This window comes from Podarcis filfolensis, assembly GCF_964270895.1.
Source record: "Podarcis filfolensis genome assembly, chromosome: 6".
Taxonomy (NCBI): domain Eukaryota; kingdom Metazoa; phylum Chordata; class Lepidosauria; order Squamata; family Lacertidae; genus Podarcis; species Podarcis filfolensis.
This window is the reverse complement of record NC_139609.1, coordinates 44,656,357-44,671,076: the sequence shown is the minus strand read 5'-3', so window position 1 is coordinate 44,671,076 and position 14,720 is coordinate 44,656,357. Positions and strand designations below refer to the sequence as shown.

At 40.3% G+C, this 14,720-nt stretch overlaps 1 protein-coding gene and 1 long non-coding RNA gene across 8 annotated transcripts in view; one reads left to right on the top strand and one right to left on the bottom strand.

The window, feature by feature from the left end:
- Positions 1–14,720, top strand: part of LOC310765058 (uncharacterized protein) — a 35,572-nt gene that overhangs the window by 8,121 nt on the left and 12,731 nt on the right. For 2 of the 7 annotated variants that reach the window (XM_083619560.1, XM_083619556.1), the window contains exon 2: positions 813–937. The exons of 1 other annotated variant lie outside the window; for it this stretch is intronic. Coding sequence is in view for 2 of the 6 variants with exons in the window: in XM_083619554.1 (XP_083475680.1) it covers positions 13,929–14,031 (103 nt within the window). In the remaining 4 variants the exon portion in view is untranslated. Of the gene's footprint in view, positions 1–656; positions 938–12,629; positions 12,918–13,529; positions 14,032–14,720 lie in introns of those variants that run through there. 4 more of the 7 variants (XM_083619555.1, XM_083619557.1, XM_083619554.1 and 1 more) reach the window with 4 other exon arrangements.
- Positions 937–13,603, bottom strand: LOC310765079. The gene is made up of 3 exons (XR_014549422.1): positions 13,528–13,603; positions 10,676–11,959; positions 937–1,157 (listed from the first exon to the last, which is right to left on the bottom strand). It is a non-coding gene; the product is annotated as an uncharacterized lncRNA (long non-coding RNA).

The following is a 14,720-nucleotide window of genomic DNA, read 5'->3' as shown; positions in this document are numbered from 1 at the left end:
GAAGGTGACGTCGGAACGGTGCGTGACTAACACACGCACCGCCCCCATGTGACGTCACAGCCAGTACAGCGTCCACCACAGTGGGGAGTGTCGGGGTGCACAATGCGCCTCCTCCCCTCGCTAGTATCCGCCCCAGAGCCGCAGCAAAGGTGTAAAAGAGCCACATGCGGCTCCGGAGCCGCTGGTTGCCGACCCCTGGCCTATACAGACCTCTGGGTGTTTAGTTCTGTTTGTTTTTTGATTTATACAATGCCTGTAAGGATTGTTCTGCTCTATAGTAGCAACTAGTAACTAAACTGAATGGACATATTAAAACTGAATGAAGGCATATTGGCAGCCATGTTTGTATACTGTTGAGTCCATTCTATCACCCTCATTAATTTCTTTATGGCCTCTAGAGAAGCCACACTCAACTTGCTCCCAGTTAAAGATTGCATTTTACAAAGGGTGGTGGTATCTGGTCATGTCATGGGATCACTGACTTGCTTAAAAAAATTGATTTCCCTGGATCTGTTCTGGTTCAAATCCCAGGCATGAACTTCACTAGCTGACCTTACAGGGTTCCTCTGATGATAAAATAAGAGAGCAAAAGGAAAGGTGGCTATAAATATTTTTTGAAAAAATTGTTTTGTCTGAAAATATTTAGTAAAATATCACCCAATATATATAACTCATCTAACAATATGTTCCAGTAATTTACTAAATGTGTACTCCAGAAGAACGATAGCAAACAGTTATAACATGCTTTACAAATTGTTGCTGCCGATTTCCTTATCATTTAAAGTGGATTTTCTTTCATTATTTCATTACAGATTGACGCTTTATTGAGCAAGGAATGAAATCTGAAAAGGTTGTTGTAACCACAGCATTGAAAAAAGCAGCTTCCACAGTTTCATCGACAAATCCAATACTATTTGGCTCTGCTGCTATTTGTCAGGTAACCAAATTTGTCAACCCAGAAAAGCCCAGGATTTCACTAGCTCAGATTGGCCAGGAAGGCCCATTCCACCCCAAATAGGAGGAAAAAGACACCAGTTGTGTTGTCATAGCATCAGAGCCAGGATCTTCGTTCCTGGTCCTGTGAACTGCTGTGCCCATGACGCAGCTCATGGGATTGTTATGAAGAGATTTCCTCTTATAAATGCCACAGAAGGTGTCTGTGAAAAAAACACAGTAAAGAATCAGGCTTTCATTTAGCTGCTCAACTATGGTTAGAGAAACCTAACTTGAGCCATGCAGGTGTTAATGTTTGCATTACATCTAAAAAAAGAAAGAAAAACAATCATAAAGATTCTTTGGCACCCAGGCCTAAATGGCATGTATATGGAACTAAAGGTCAGTTCACACAACCCTGGAAGCACAGCAGAGTGTCGGCTGACTGAAGCAGCGTTACAGGGTTGCCCAAGGTACCCTTGTCATCAGAGTGCATTGCCATGAGTTCTGTTTGCCAACAATTTCATGTGGTGCTGTGCATTTCTGACTCATGACCCCAATATGTGGTGAAATCTCAGGAAAAAATGCAGCGCAGACCAGCTCTTTATTATTCCCTCCCCACAGCTAAGTACCATTGATAAGTGGGCTTTCCATAGCTCTTTGCTTTGCAGTTTGAAAAGAGTATATTCATTGTGCATATATACATATATATATATATATATATATATATATATATATATATATATCTTTTCCTCTAGTTTTCATCACTGTGACCAAAGGTCTGGGAGATTACTACATCGTATTTCACATCCTTTCTCACTTTTGCACATCTATATTGCTGGCCAATATGAAAACACATTTGGATTTCTTTTTAAAGGACAATCTTCTCTAAAGACAAGTGTGTGCTTTCCTAGACATTCCCTCTCATAATATTTATTTATTATTACATTCATATACCATCTAAAGGTGGTGTTCATGGTTCTCCTCCTCCCTATTTCATCCTCACAACAACACTGCTGTGGGAGCTTCATATCTGCTCAAGGTACTATTTGTCTTTTTTAGAAAGAAAAGGAATTAAATTTTCTTTTAGTTTTTTTTTATTTATTTATATTATGTGCATTTTCTTTCTTTTGTTAAAATCAATATGGGGTGGGGGGTGGGAACAGAGCCTAGCTGTTGGAGATAAGTCATTTCAAGTTAAAATGATTCCGCTCACAGCTATGTTATTCCCTGTTTTGCTGCCGGTATGTAATAGTGAGAGAAAACAAGAGAATACACAGTATATGCTTTGGATCTACATACACTCATAATGCAAACACCCCCAGTGCTTTGTAAGATTCATTTTTTTATGCTTGGTTACTGTCAATTAACAGAACACTTGTCACATAAACTTTAATGTGTTCCTACAGCAATCTGCATCGTATTGATTTTATTTTTTTTAAGAGTATGCCACTTTGAAAAAAATGCTTTTCAGATAAATGCAGGCTAGAACAAAACAAACATCTCAAATCAATTAATAACGTAAGAAAACTATGCTGGAACAGACCAATGGCCTACCTAGTTCATATTCCAAGAGGCCAAATAGATGCCTCTGGGAAGACCACAAGCAGGACATGGGCAGAATAGCAGTCACTTGCTCATGTTCCCCAACCAGCAACTGGTATTCAGATGTGTACTGCCTCTGTTAATGGGTGATATATAAACCAGTAGTGATGTTTGTGATGTGGCAGGCTCATGCTTCAAACATGGCAGCACTGCAGCTTACCTGGATGTGCTGTGGGGCAGCCAGGTGAGGGCTACACAGGTGCACCTGTGGCAATGCTGGATTGGGCAGTGGCACCCTCTCTGGTGCAACTGTGCAGGTCCAACCTCACCACCACTTTTCCCTGTTTGAGTAAGCAGCTGTTCATGCTGGTTTTGGGAGGGTGGCTCCATTGCATCACATGTGCTGCCACTGATGTAGCCCTTATGACCAGTAGTTATTGATAGCCTAATCCTCTATGAATTTGTCTAGTCCCCTAGTAAAGCCAACCAAGTTGGTTTTCATTACTACACTTTGTGTAAGTGGATTCTGTGCAATGTGAGAAGAATTATTTCCTTCTGACTGTCCTGAGTTTCTTACTGTCCAGCCTCATGGGATGATTCTGGGTTCTACCATTATGAGGGGAGAATATAAACTCTTTTTCCACTTTCTCAGCACTATGTGCAATTGTATACCCATTTATCATTTTCATTTGCCTTTTTGTGCAAAATCCTTTTTTATGTATGCAGAACAGTTGGTCATTCCTCCACAAAGAACTGAATAGTAAAAGAAATTCCAATAACTGCTAAATATCAGCATGAGTCACTTTGGAAACTTTTAGATAAAACTCATTTGACCATCTCTAAAATATTTAGTGTGACGTTGCTGCTGTTTTATAATATAGAACAACTATATTTATTCCACTGTAAAAAACAGAAAAGGAATAAAATAGCACAAAATGAGAAAGGACATTTTGTGAAGATTGGGAAAGGTTGTGGACCTCTGGGCTGAACTTCACTGCATGTAATGCGTTGAAGGAAAATGTGATGAAAATGATGTATAGATGGTACATGACCCCTGTTAAACTGGCTAAAATATACCATTCGTCTGATAGCAAATGTTGGAAATGTAAGGAAAATGAAGGAACATTTTTTCACCTCTGGTGGACCTGCCCTAGAGTGAAGGCCTTTTGGGAGAAGATATATAATGAATTAAAAAAGGTGTTTAAATACACCTTTACTAAGAAATCAGAGGCCTTTCTCCTGGGTATTGTCGGCCAGAGTGTGTTAAAAAAGGACAGAACATTCTTTTTGTACGCAACAACAGCAGCAAGAATATTAATTGCCAAGAATTGGAAAACTCAGGAGCTACCCACTGTGGAAGAATGGCAGATGCAACTGATGGACTATATGCAATTAGCCGAGATGACCGGCAGAATTCGAGACCAGGGAGAAGAAAGGATGGAAGAAGACTGGAGGAAATTTAAGATTTATTTACAAAAATATTGTAATTTGGCTGAGTGCTGAATTGGATGCCAGTGCAGACAATTGTCTACCATTAAATTAGATTTAAGGCTGAATTATATGTCAAACCAAATTAAGATTATTAATTAAGATGAGTTAAATGATAATTTGTTTGAAATTAATTTAATAATGATGTAAGTGTATGCGGGAGGTGTGGGGGAGTCCCATGTAACAATTGAGAGATGTTAAATGGACAATGATAAGTGGTGCTTATCTAATATATGCTTTATTTGAAAACTTCAATAAATATATTATAAAAAAAAAAAAAAAAAGAGAAAGGACATTTTGTATTTTGTTCGAACCTGTTTGGTTAAATGCTAGTGTGTGCCGGATCGTGGCCTTAGTGATTACATTGGTTAATTAATAGTTATTATTTTAGTGATAGCAATTGTTTGCATGTCACATTGAATATAATTTTGCCAGAAAAGCCATCTAGAAGTTTTTTGTTACTTAGTTTAACAAGAGAAAAAGAGTTACTGTAACTTGGTGGCCTTTGTTAAGAGTACATTACTTCAGAAATATATTGCTTTTCTAATACAGTAACCCAATATATTTTATATTACGTGCTTTTATTTGCATAGAGTATGTACTCATTATTAACCTTTGAGCCATATTCTCTATTTTTTAAAAAAACCCTATACAATGCCAATTTAAAAAAAAAAATACTCTGGAGGTTAAAATAGCAAGTGCTGTATACAATATGCCCTTTCCCCTTCCTTGAAGCATAAAAAACCTATTTGTACTTGAACTGAGACACCAGTGTAGTTGCTTATTAAACCACTAAAGCTACACAAGCTAGAGGAAAGTCTAAGAATCAGGGTTTCACACACTGTCTGCATGGATTGTATAATCTCAATAACACAATTGTGTTCTGTTTGGCAATTGTGTCAAATGAAGAAATATGCTACTGGGAATCTAGTAATGACAAAAACAATAATGAGCCATATGGCAGATTGTTTATATTTCCCCAGGGCATGCAATAGCTATATTTCTGACATACACACAAAGACTGTTATAGAATACTGTCTTTTCAAGTGAAGAAATAAAAAAGAGCAGATTGTGAAAAAGCAGATTACTGACAGTTTTCCTTGTAACTTAAAAACAGAAAGCATTATTGAAATGAAACCAGTTGAGCAGATCTAAGAGAGTTGCATTTGGCCTCAATATTTTTGGTGAGAGGAAGCATACACATCAGTGCTATGTCCGTCTATACAATCTTTGATGCAAAGAGAGTCAAGGCTGAAGAAGCTTTATGATAGCTGCAGGCAGATGAACCCAGAGGGATGTTTCACAGCTAACCTCACAAACATAACTTACACAATGAAGGTGCTAGAGAAACAAAGCCAGCAACTGCCTTTAAAGTTGCATCTCAACTGCTGTCTTGAACATTTGGTCTGAAAATAATAACAGCAACAATTGTTATTTGGGGTTGAGTTTCATTCAGCCCTTTCATTCAGAACAGATTTGGGGAGAGTGTGGGTCATTTGAGCGAGAGCAGGGCCGGATTTAGGTTTGATGAGGCCCTAAGCTACTGAAGGTAATGGGACCCTTTATATGTCCAGCTGTCCTTTGTCAACAACAGATTGTCGTTGTTTTTTGTGTTGAATATACTGTATGCTGTATGGTAATTTATGGAGCTAATAGGTATCTAAAGCCATTTTATTTGTTTTTTATGTACACCTAGGTGTTTTTCCTTTAAATTTTTTGGGGGCCCCCAAGAGAGTGGGTCCCTAAACTATAGCTTGTTTAGCTCATACATAAATCTGGCACTGGGCAGGAGGAGGAAGAGAGAGTTCTGTGGCGTTAAGCATAAATCCTTGCTCTGACAGGGCATAGTTGGATACTGCCCAGTACTGATAATTTATACCTTGCCCTCCTTTTGCAGGAGCAATACTTTGGGCATCTTAAAGGTAAAGGTAAAGGTACTCCTGCCCGTACGGGCCAGTCTTGACAGACTCTAGGGTTGTGCGCTCATCTCACTCTAGAGGCCGGGAGCCAGCGCTGTCCGCAGACACTTCTGGGTCACGTGGCCAGCGTGACAAGCTGCATCTGGCGAGTCAGCGCAGCACACGGAACGCCATTTACCTTCCCGCTGGTTTGCACCCGGGGGTGCTTTCGAACTGCTAGGTTGGCAGGCGCTGGGACCGAACGACGGGAGCGCACTCCGCCGCGGGGATTCGAACTGCCGACCATGCGATCGGCAAGTCCTAGGCGCTGAGGTTTTACCCACAGCTCCACCTGCGTCCCATCTTACACCCGTTGGGCATCTTACAAGCTGTTAAAATTACCAAATAAACAAACCCCCAAAGAATAAACTACTAAAATATAAAGAGAGACAAGTGCTGAGGATAAAAACTTCTCAGGCAGGAGTCTAGTCCACTAAACACTATTGAAAATGGCAGGCCAAAAGCCTGCCAGAAAAGAAATGCCTTGACTAACTGACAAGAAGAGAGAGAGAGAGAGAGAGAGAGAGAGAGAGAGAGAGAGAGAGAGAGAGGTCCAATCTGACCTCCACTGGCAGTTCAGACAAGGGGCTCTTTTGCACCCCAACTGACAGGGCACCCCCCAATGTGTATAAAACATAGTTCCCCTTATGTACTTTTTATTTACATCAGAGTGCCCTAGGCCTTGTTCCCATGTAGCAGTGTGAGAAAATGGTCTCCTTCCTACCCTATTTGCTCAGTTTTTTTAATTCTCAGAGGCCTATGGATAAGAGTATGAATTATCCACGATGAGTCTAGCATCAAACTGATCCACTTCACCAGAAACTGTCAAGAGCCATCAGTCAATAGCCTGCTTGGGCCTGTATCCCAAGCTAGTCACTGAGTTGGCTTGTCTGTTTTATCAGATGCCACTTTTTAAGATGAGTCAAGCAGCATAAAATATGCAACAATGCACTTAACAATACCTGTTGTCAGTAGAGTTTGTCATTTGACTGGCATCGATTATTTGGCACTGTGTGAGTGAAGTTTATCTCATTTGTGTCATATTAGTAACTAGTGGTTCTACTGCGAATAGACAAAACAATAATATTTAGGTTTCAATGATTTACATTGATTTGTTAACACTAGTAGCCTTAGAATACTACTCTTGTGTTTTTTTTTTTAAAAATTAAAATTAAGCAAATTTGCAATGTAGAGTAACTGGGTCAGATTCAACTAACTAGGTGTGCTTGTGGGAGTCAGCAGAGCAAATCCTGATAGTGCATTGGGACTTTCTTCTTTTTCCTCCCTCTGTGCATTCTGCACCCCCCCCCAAAAAAAACAACCCTCCCCTCTCTCCCTAGAACACTATAGAGGAGGAAGGAGAGCTTGTGCTGACAAAGTGGTTGGAAGAGCACGGTGTTTAATTCCTCCTACTGCTTCTCATCTTTTCAGTAATTAATACAGTTGGTTGGGTTTTATCTGCATAGTAGCCATAGGCCTTAACAGAAATTCAAGATACAATGTATGCATCTACGGAGACCTAGTTTTCACACAAAGAATATTTCTATCCATGGTATTCATGTCCATATTTACAGTGTTACAGTTTCATTCTCAGACTCCTTTGGGTTGCTGAACCGTTGAGTGACTGGGATGAACTGAAATGACAGCTCTATAACAATATGGCTGTAGTGGAATCCCCTTTTGTAAGGGTGGCAGGAAACAAACGGCAGTATTGACAGGACCAAATTATCCCAGAGTTGAGTCTGTGCCAACAGCTACTGCCTCTGAAATTACTGCCTTTTTACTTCTTCAGCCAAGGTGGCTCCTGGAAGTCTATTTGCTTTAAGAACTGTATGCTGCTAACACATGTAGTACATTCTGACCATGATTCCACTAAAGAGGCAGTACCTAGACGGCAGGCTGGCACTCTTACCTTTCTCCTTGACTTCTATATAAGTTCTGAGCATTAGCATATTATGATATTAGCTACTAAGTGAAATTGATGTGGGGTTTGTGTTTTCCTCCTGAGATATAGAGGCTCCAAGTACAAAGAAAAAATGGCTGACCCCTCACAGGCTAGTCCCAATTCCTCCTGCCCCCCTGCCACTGCTATTTGTAATTAAAAACAGAGGTATAGTCATTCATTTCCATTGCAAATGGTAGTTTGCCCTCAGCCTGGAAATCAATGCTAATATTACAATAATATTGACTCCCTGTTTGTGTTGTTTTGTTCTTTTTGCTGATGACCTGTTTTTGCAAATTATAATCCATTTCTTTTAATTGTAATATGTAGACATTGAAACAGTTTGTTTTTAAAAAGGGGAAATAGATATCATATCTACCAATATACTTGTACTTATTTCCTGTATTTAGATGTAGCCGCAGTAATCCTAATACCACAATGACTAGAACGTATAGCTGAAAGCACAGCCCTCTGTAAATCATCATGTATCAAAATGAAATATACACATCCTACAGGATGCCACTACAACTCTAAATTCCTTCCTGTTAGCAATATGCATATATTTTTTAAAGTTTTTGTGCTGCAGTAAGCATTGGCCATGGAACTTCACTATTGTGAAATATACTGCAGTATAAAACAAGTAAGTTATCACCAATAGTTATTATTTTTCCAAATTGTTACATGTAAAACACATTCTATAGTCATAGAGACTGTTTCCAGAACTGGCAGCACTTAGTCCTGGCCTATTCTTATTTTGTCACTGCAAGCTGCATGAAGAATTGCACTTTTCTTTTCACATATTGAGAGTTATAGCGCTCTCTCTCTCTCTCTCTCTCTCTCTCTCTCTCTCTCTCTGTGTGCATTCTTCTACATTCCACAGAGGGTGTCAAACAATTGTGTGGATGCAAAAGGAATAATTAACCAGAGTATTCCATTTTTCAAGCCATTTGTTCCAGATCAATTTTAAAAAATAATTTTTGAAGTGCTCTTTAAATTTCTGAGCAATCGTTGATACTTTGGCATTAAGGTAAAAGGTAAAGGTAAAGGGACCCCTGACCATTAGGTCCAGTTGTGACCGACTCTAGGGTTGCGGCGCTCATCTCGCTTTATTGGCCGAGGGAGCCGGCGTACAGCTTCCGGGTCATGTGGCCAGCATGACTAAGCCGCTTCTGGCAAACCAGAGCAGCACACGGAAACGCCGTTTACCTTCCCGCTGGAGCGGTACCTATTTATCTACTTGCACTTTGACGTGCTTTCGAACTGCTAGGTTGGCAGGAGCAGGGACCGAGCAACGGGAGCTCACCCCGTCACGGGGATTCGAACCGCCAACGTTCCGATCGGCAAGTCCTAGGCTCTGTGGTTTAACCCACAGTGCCATCTGCATCCCTTGACATTAAGGAGGAAACAGTAAAAATGGGGGAGGGGATTCATGTGTTGATAAAATGGTGTTAACTGGAAAGGCTCTGTGTTTGCGTGTGCACACACACTGTTCTTATTTAGCTTTTAAATATGTGCTAAAGTACTTACAAAAAATTAAGCACTATTGCTTAAATATTTCAACTTATTTAAGGCAAAAGAGTGATAATGAAATGATAATTTTTAAAAAGTATGACTAAAATGGCATACACTTGGCACCATTTGGATAGGTGCTAAACTGGAACGCCTTGGTGTCTATACTACCTAGTAAGCACCTTCCCATATGCAATCTTGATATTCAACAGAGAATGGACCTCTTGAAATTGTCCTGAGTTTGAATTGTTTTGGGCCCACAGAGACATGTTATTAGCAGCTGATCCCTAGCCTGGAACTTTGTATCTGGTGACATGCCAAAGCTTAGGCTAGGAATTTTCCCCAAATGCATATTGCAGTGATCGGTGATGATGAGTGCAGAGCCATTTCAGCTTTCTGTTTGTAAGCGTTTGAATTCCATGTTTTATGCATTTTGCAAATGTAGTTTTTAAAACTGATGTTTGTCATCTTAAGCCTAAGGGATAGGGTGGGTGTGAAATCAAACTAAATGATATCATAATTCCATATAATATTTAATCACTAACAATAGCTCTTTACAATGTGTTTATGTGTAATAAATTATTGTTATATTATTCATTTCTCACCTCTCTGTCTCTCTGTGTGTGTCTGTAATATTACAGTCCTTTATGGCTGAAGAGTGAACAGCATGATACAGCCAGAGCCAAGATCATATCCCCTTCTGTTTTATTACTTGTTTGACAGAGCACCACCTTGTGGACAATAAAAAGCTACTGGTAAAAGTCAGTTAAGATCATCACCACTCTGCAGCTGGTATATTTTTTTAAACTATTTCAGAAATGATACTGTACATTATATTCAATACTAAAGTAGCTGAGCTGTACGATGAGACTATGTTAGGGTTAGGGTTATTTGAACTCCGGTTCTTGAAGCCATGTACTGCTGTTCCTAAATGAGATGACAAATGGCTGAAAAGCTACAAAAATGGAGAGAACTCTGCAAACAGAAAACAAGCCGATTAGTTCTAGAGGACAAAAGTGAAAGTTATTAACAATTAAGAGGCATTTGAGTTCCTTTACATTACATTTTTCACTAAAGCCTTTCCCAGAAGACCTATACAATGGTAATTTCGTTCCTCTAATTACTAATAAGTTAGAAGCCTTGTTTATGTCTGGCTTATCAATCTTAGTCAACCTTTTGGCTCCTTGTCATGTTGCATCAGGTCTAGTATGGCAAGATATATAGACAAAATCTTTATATTTTTATATACCTGTGGAAAATAATATTGCATATACCTATACTGGTCAGTGGTACTACTCACCACTGTTCATGGCAGTGTTCAGCCCTCTGTAAAGCTGAACAGGAATTATCCGTTTTTTAAAAATCCAGACTGTTATGAAATCCAGGGAATTGCCGGGGAAATAGCCTATGTCAATATGGCAGGGCCACAGTGTATTACGGCTTGCTCTTGGAGTGGCTGGGACTTTGGGGGGTATTTGTATTGGCTCTTCTTCAATGACTATTGGGTTTCCTGTTGGGTTGGTGGTATTTTTCCTGCATGAATAATTTTCCTTTACACCAGACTCTGAGTGTTGTTTAAGGTTTTTGATACGCTGCTACAGTTTAGTTGTATTAACTTTTCAGATGTCTGGTTTTTCGAAGTACAAGTAGTTTTACAATTCAAACAGCAATTGAATTCCTGAAATCCTGTTCACATTTACTTGGGAGTAAATCAGCAATCATGTTTTCCTTCTGGGAGCTCAGAGGAGATGCTCACAAGTCTTTTAAAATCAGCTGTGAAGAGGCTTGAGTTGTCAAACAAACTTCCATGGTAGTGAGACCATTATGGGCCAAAATGGACATGACAAGAAATCAATGATTGCAATTTTTATGTAAAAGGTATAAAATTAAAAACAGCAGCTCCTGCAAGCCTAGGCCTGAATTAAAACTGCACCACTGGGGGGTGGGGGCTTAAATCCTTCTTAAGATGATATTTGCCATGAAGTGGGGTGAATTGGAGTTATGTTAGGAAGGCCCAGGAGGTCTGAGCCTAAGTAAATAAAAAAGTCATCAAGTGTGAACGCCCTCTATGGAGCCCAATTGTGCTTTTTCTTTTACAGCCTGCTTGTTGGGTCAGGTGTCCAAATTGTAATGTTTACACTGTGGATCAGGTGTTGTGTGTTAGGCCAGAGAATTAGCCAGCAAGATTGCCACAGTCATATGTTTTGGTTGTGGGGCATCTTTGAGAGAAGGCAGCTTTTTGTTAGGCAGACAGCTTGGAGGAAAGGGTTCACCTGCCCATCCCTTAATTGCCAGTCTGGATTGGGGCATGTGTGTGTTCTATAGTTTTATTGCCAGTTATACCTCACCATATCTATTTATCCATGAATTATCTCTAACAAATTCAATATAAAATGGACAATGACTTAGCATACAAACACAAGAACTGATACAAACTCATTATTCCCATATTCACATTAATTGCACTTTTGTTTAATAAGTAGATGTTTTGTGTGTTTGACCTTATATGCTGCTTGTGCCTGAGACCTTTGACATGCATGGGACATTCTGGGTCTCCTAAGAGTAACATTGTGATTTTGCTGGCCTGCAGCTGCTTAACTTTCTTGGGTTGAATGGTATCCTTCCTGGTAGTGCTTCCTGCTCCTAAACCAGAAACAATGGCTGCAAGTATATTCTGGGTTATCCTGCTGACATCTAGAGCTTCCTCACTTCACACAACCCTTTTTGGATGGACTTAAGCCTGGTTGCCACCCTTTGATATCAAGTTCTTTAAGGGTCCCCTTGATAGCAGCAATCTTCACCACTGACTCACCTTGATTTTCTTTTTCTTTTTCTTGGTGGTGCTCATAATTTCAGGAGTCCTTTAATCAGCATCAGCAGAAACTTGTGCCATTATATGGGAGCTCACCAGCATTCCTTTTGTGGACATATTCCACTGTTTCTTTCCCAGCCAGTGACAATACCGAATCTCTCCAGCAGAACTTCATCAGTGAGTGATTCCTCTTGCAAGTAAGGGAACATTAACATATTTTTGCATGCCACCACAATCTCTGAGCGGTGTGAGATTCAAGAGGGACCAGGTGCTTACCCATAGTTTGTGTTTCCTTGGAATGGGGGACAGTGGAGACTGTGGTGTCTTTAGGATATATGGTTTATTTACACATATATACAACCTGAACCTATGATGAAGGGGTTCACAGCATTAACACCCCGAGGTATATTTTGTCCCATAGCCACAACCTCAGTGTCCAGCAGAAATCAGGCATGGTTCTATTTCCCAGCTGCCCAGCCTGTAGCCTTGCTTCTACCTTCTAACTCTGGCTCTTGTCTTTCTAACTACCAGCAAGTTGAGGGAGAGGGTCCCACCCATTTGCTGTCTAGCACAGAGCCGCTTCTTTTGTGAAGCTAGCCTGGCTATTCCAGGAATTGAATCCATGCTGGATCTAGGAATTAGAAGGGGCCTCAGGCATATAGCCTCCCTCAGAAAAACTCATAATATTATGAATAACACGACTTTGAAACCCTATGAAAATTGAAATAAGGTATGTGTTTTGTACTAAATATTTTGATAATTTAAAGCAGATAATTTAAAACATTTCCTCTAATTCCCTTGGAAGCATTAAACAATATGACATATCCCTCTGTGGCAATCTTCGCTTTGATAATAAGTTCTTAATTTAGGCAGGATTGCTGTACTTCCACATAGCTTTTTAAACTAGTTTGAGGGGTAACTGCTTTAACTCCTGCTTTCATTGTTTCCGTCTTGCTTAAATCTGATTCAGCAGGCAAACAGAAATCCATACTTTTGTAAAATCAGGACCACAAGCTTTTCAGCCATCTTAAATTCTCTCCTAATTAGGAAAGCTTTTCTTAGATGCAGACATTACTGTTGCCATATCTTACCAGTGTGGGCTTACTAGGTAGGCTACGCTGTATTTTACAGTGCAGCCCTAACCATGCCTATTCAGAAATAAATCCTGTTGAGTTTGATAGGGTTTACTTCCAGGCAAGTGGGACTAGGAATGCAGCCATAAACTGCAGTCCCTGATCTTCTAGGCCAGTAATGTATTTACTGCTGAGGTACTGTGTCGCAGCAATGCCATTCATCTTTCCCTGCCACCTTATTCTCTTCACAGATTCCCAGGTACTCACACAGAGGAATAATACATTGTAGGTGAGGCAGTTGCTTCTGTATTTCCATATAGAGATTTCCCATCCTATCAGCGTCCCCGCTGATTATTACAGCCCGATGAATTCAAGTGTGTTTGGGAGTTGCAAAGGCTCCCCTATAGATCTGTGTGATAAAAGCTCTAGAAAAGGCTGCTCCCTTTAGGGTGGTCTGTAGCAGCAGTAAACTGGTAATGAAAATATTAACGAGAGACTTGATCACTTCTTTTGAGCCAAGCACAACATAACCATAACAGCTGCAGGCTCCAACTGTTTTCAACTGTCAGGCCCCGCTCATACTGTTCCATTCCAACAATCACAGCAGCGACGACTGTGGAACATACCATTTACAACAACTCTACCTCTACACCAGCCAGGAGGAAGCGATGCTGAGCACCAGATCCCTTATGGCTACACTGCTGGTTCTGGTGCCAGTCACAGGGTCTCCTGTTCTGGGCCATCTGCTTGTCCTTTGGGAAGTGTGGCCAGGTGAGAGGAAGGCATAGAGTCACAGCTGGGAATGGGGTTTGCGAAATGAAACTAGGGGGCTCTTTCCTTCCCCACCCTGTCCCTGGTATTTGAAAGGAAAAAAATGGGAAGACTGTGCGGTATGGGCTTGAAGTTATGGGTAGCATTTATTTGGTGGGGCTGAGGTTTTAGTGCCCTGCCCTCAATGCAATAAGCATGGCAGGGGTATATATTGACTTCAATACCTTCACCAAGTTTCATAGGCACTGCCATTTCCCAACAATATAAATCTAGAGTCACTCTCTGACTTTCAAACCTGAGAATTAAAGGAAACTTTATATTTCAGACATAACAAAAATCATTATAGGTTAGATACAACTGCCAGACCCACGGTGGAATTCAAATAGATACAAAGTCAAATCTGAATTAAACAAACAAGAAAAAAACCAATAGTAATGCTGAGATGCCTCAAATGAATCTATATTAAATTTCCAGCGTGTTTATCCTTTCTATTTCCTACCAAATAGGGAACTGCTGGCAGTTCCAGTCTCCTTATAGGCAGGCCTTCCTCTTGATTTGGGTATATTTTAATGGCTGCTGTGATAGCTGATTAGAAATACAATTTATTGTAACTTCCCTCAGCGTCTAACCCATGGGTAGGCAAACTAAGGCTCGCGGGCCAGATCAGGCCCAATTGCCTTCTGGATCTG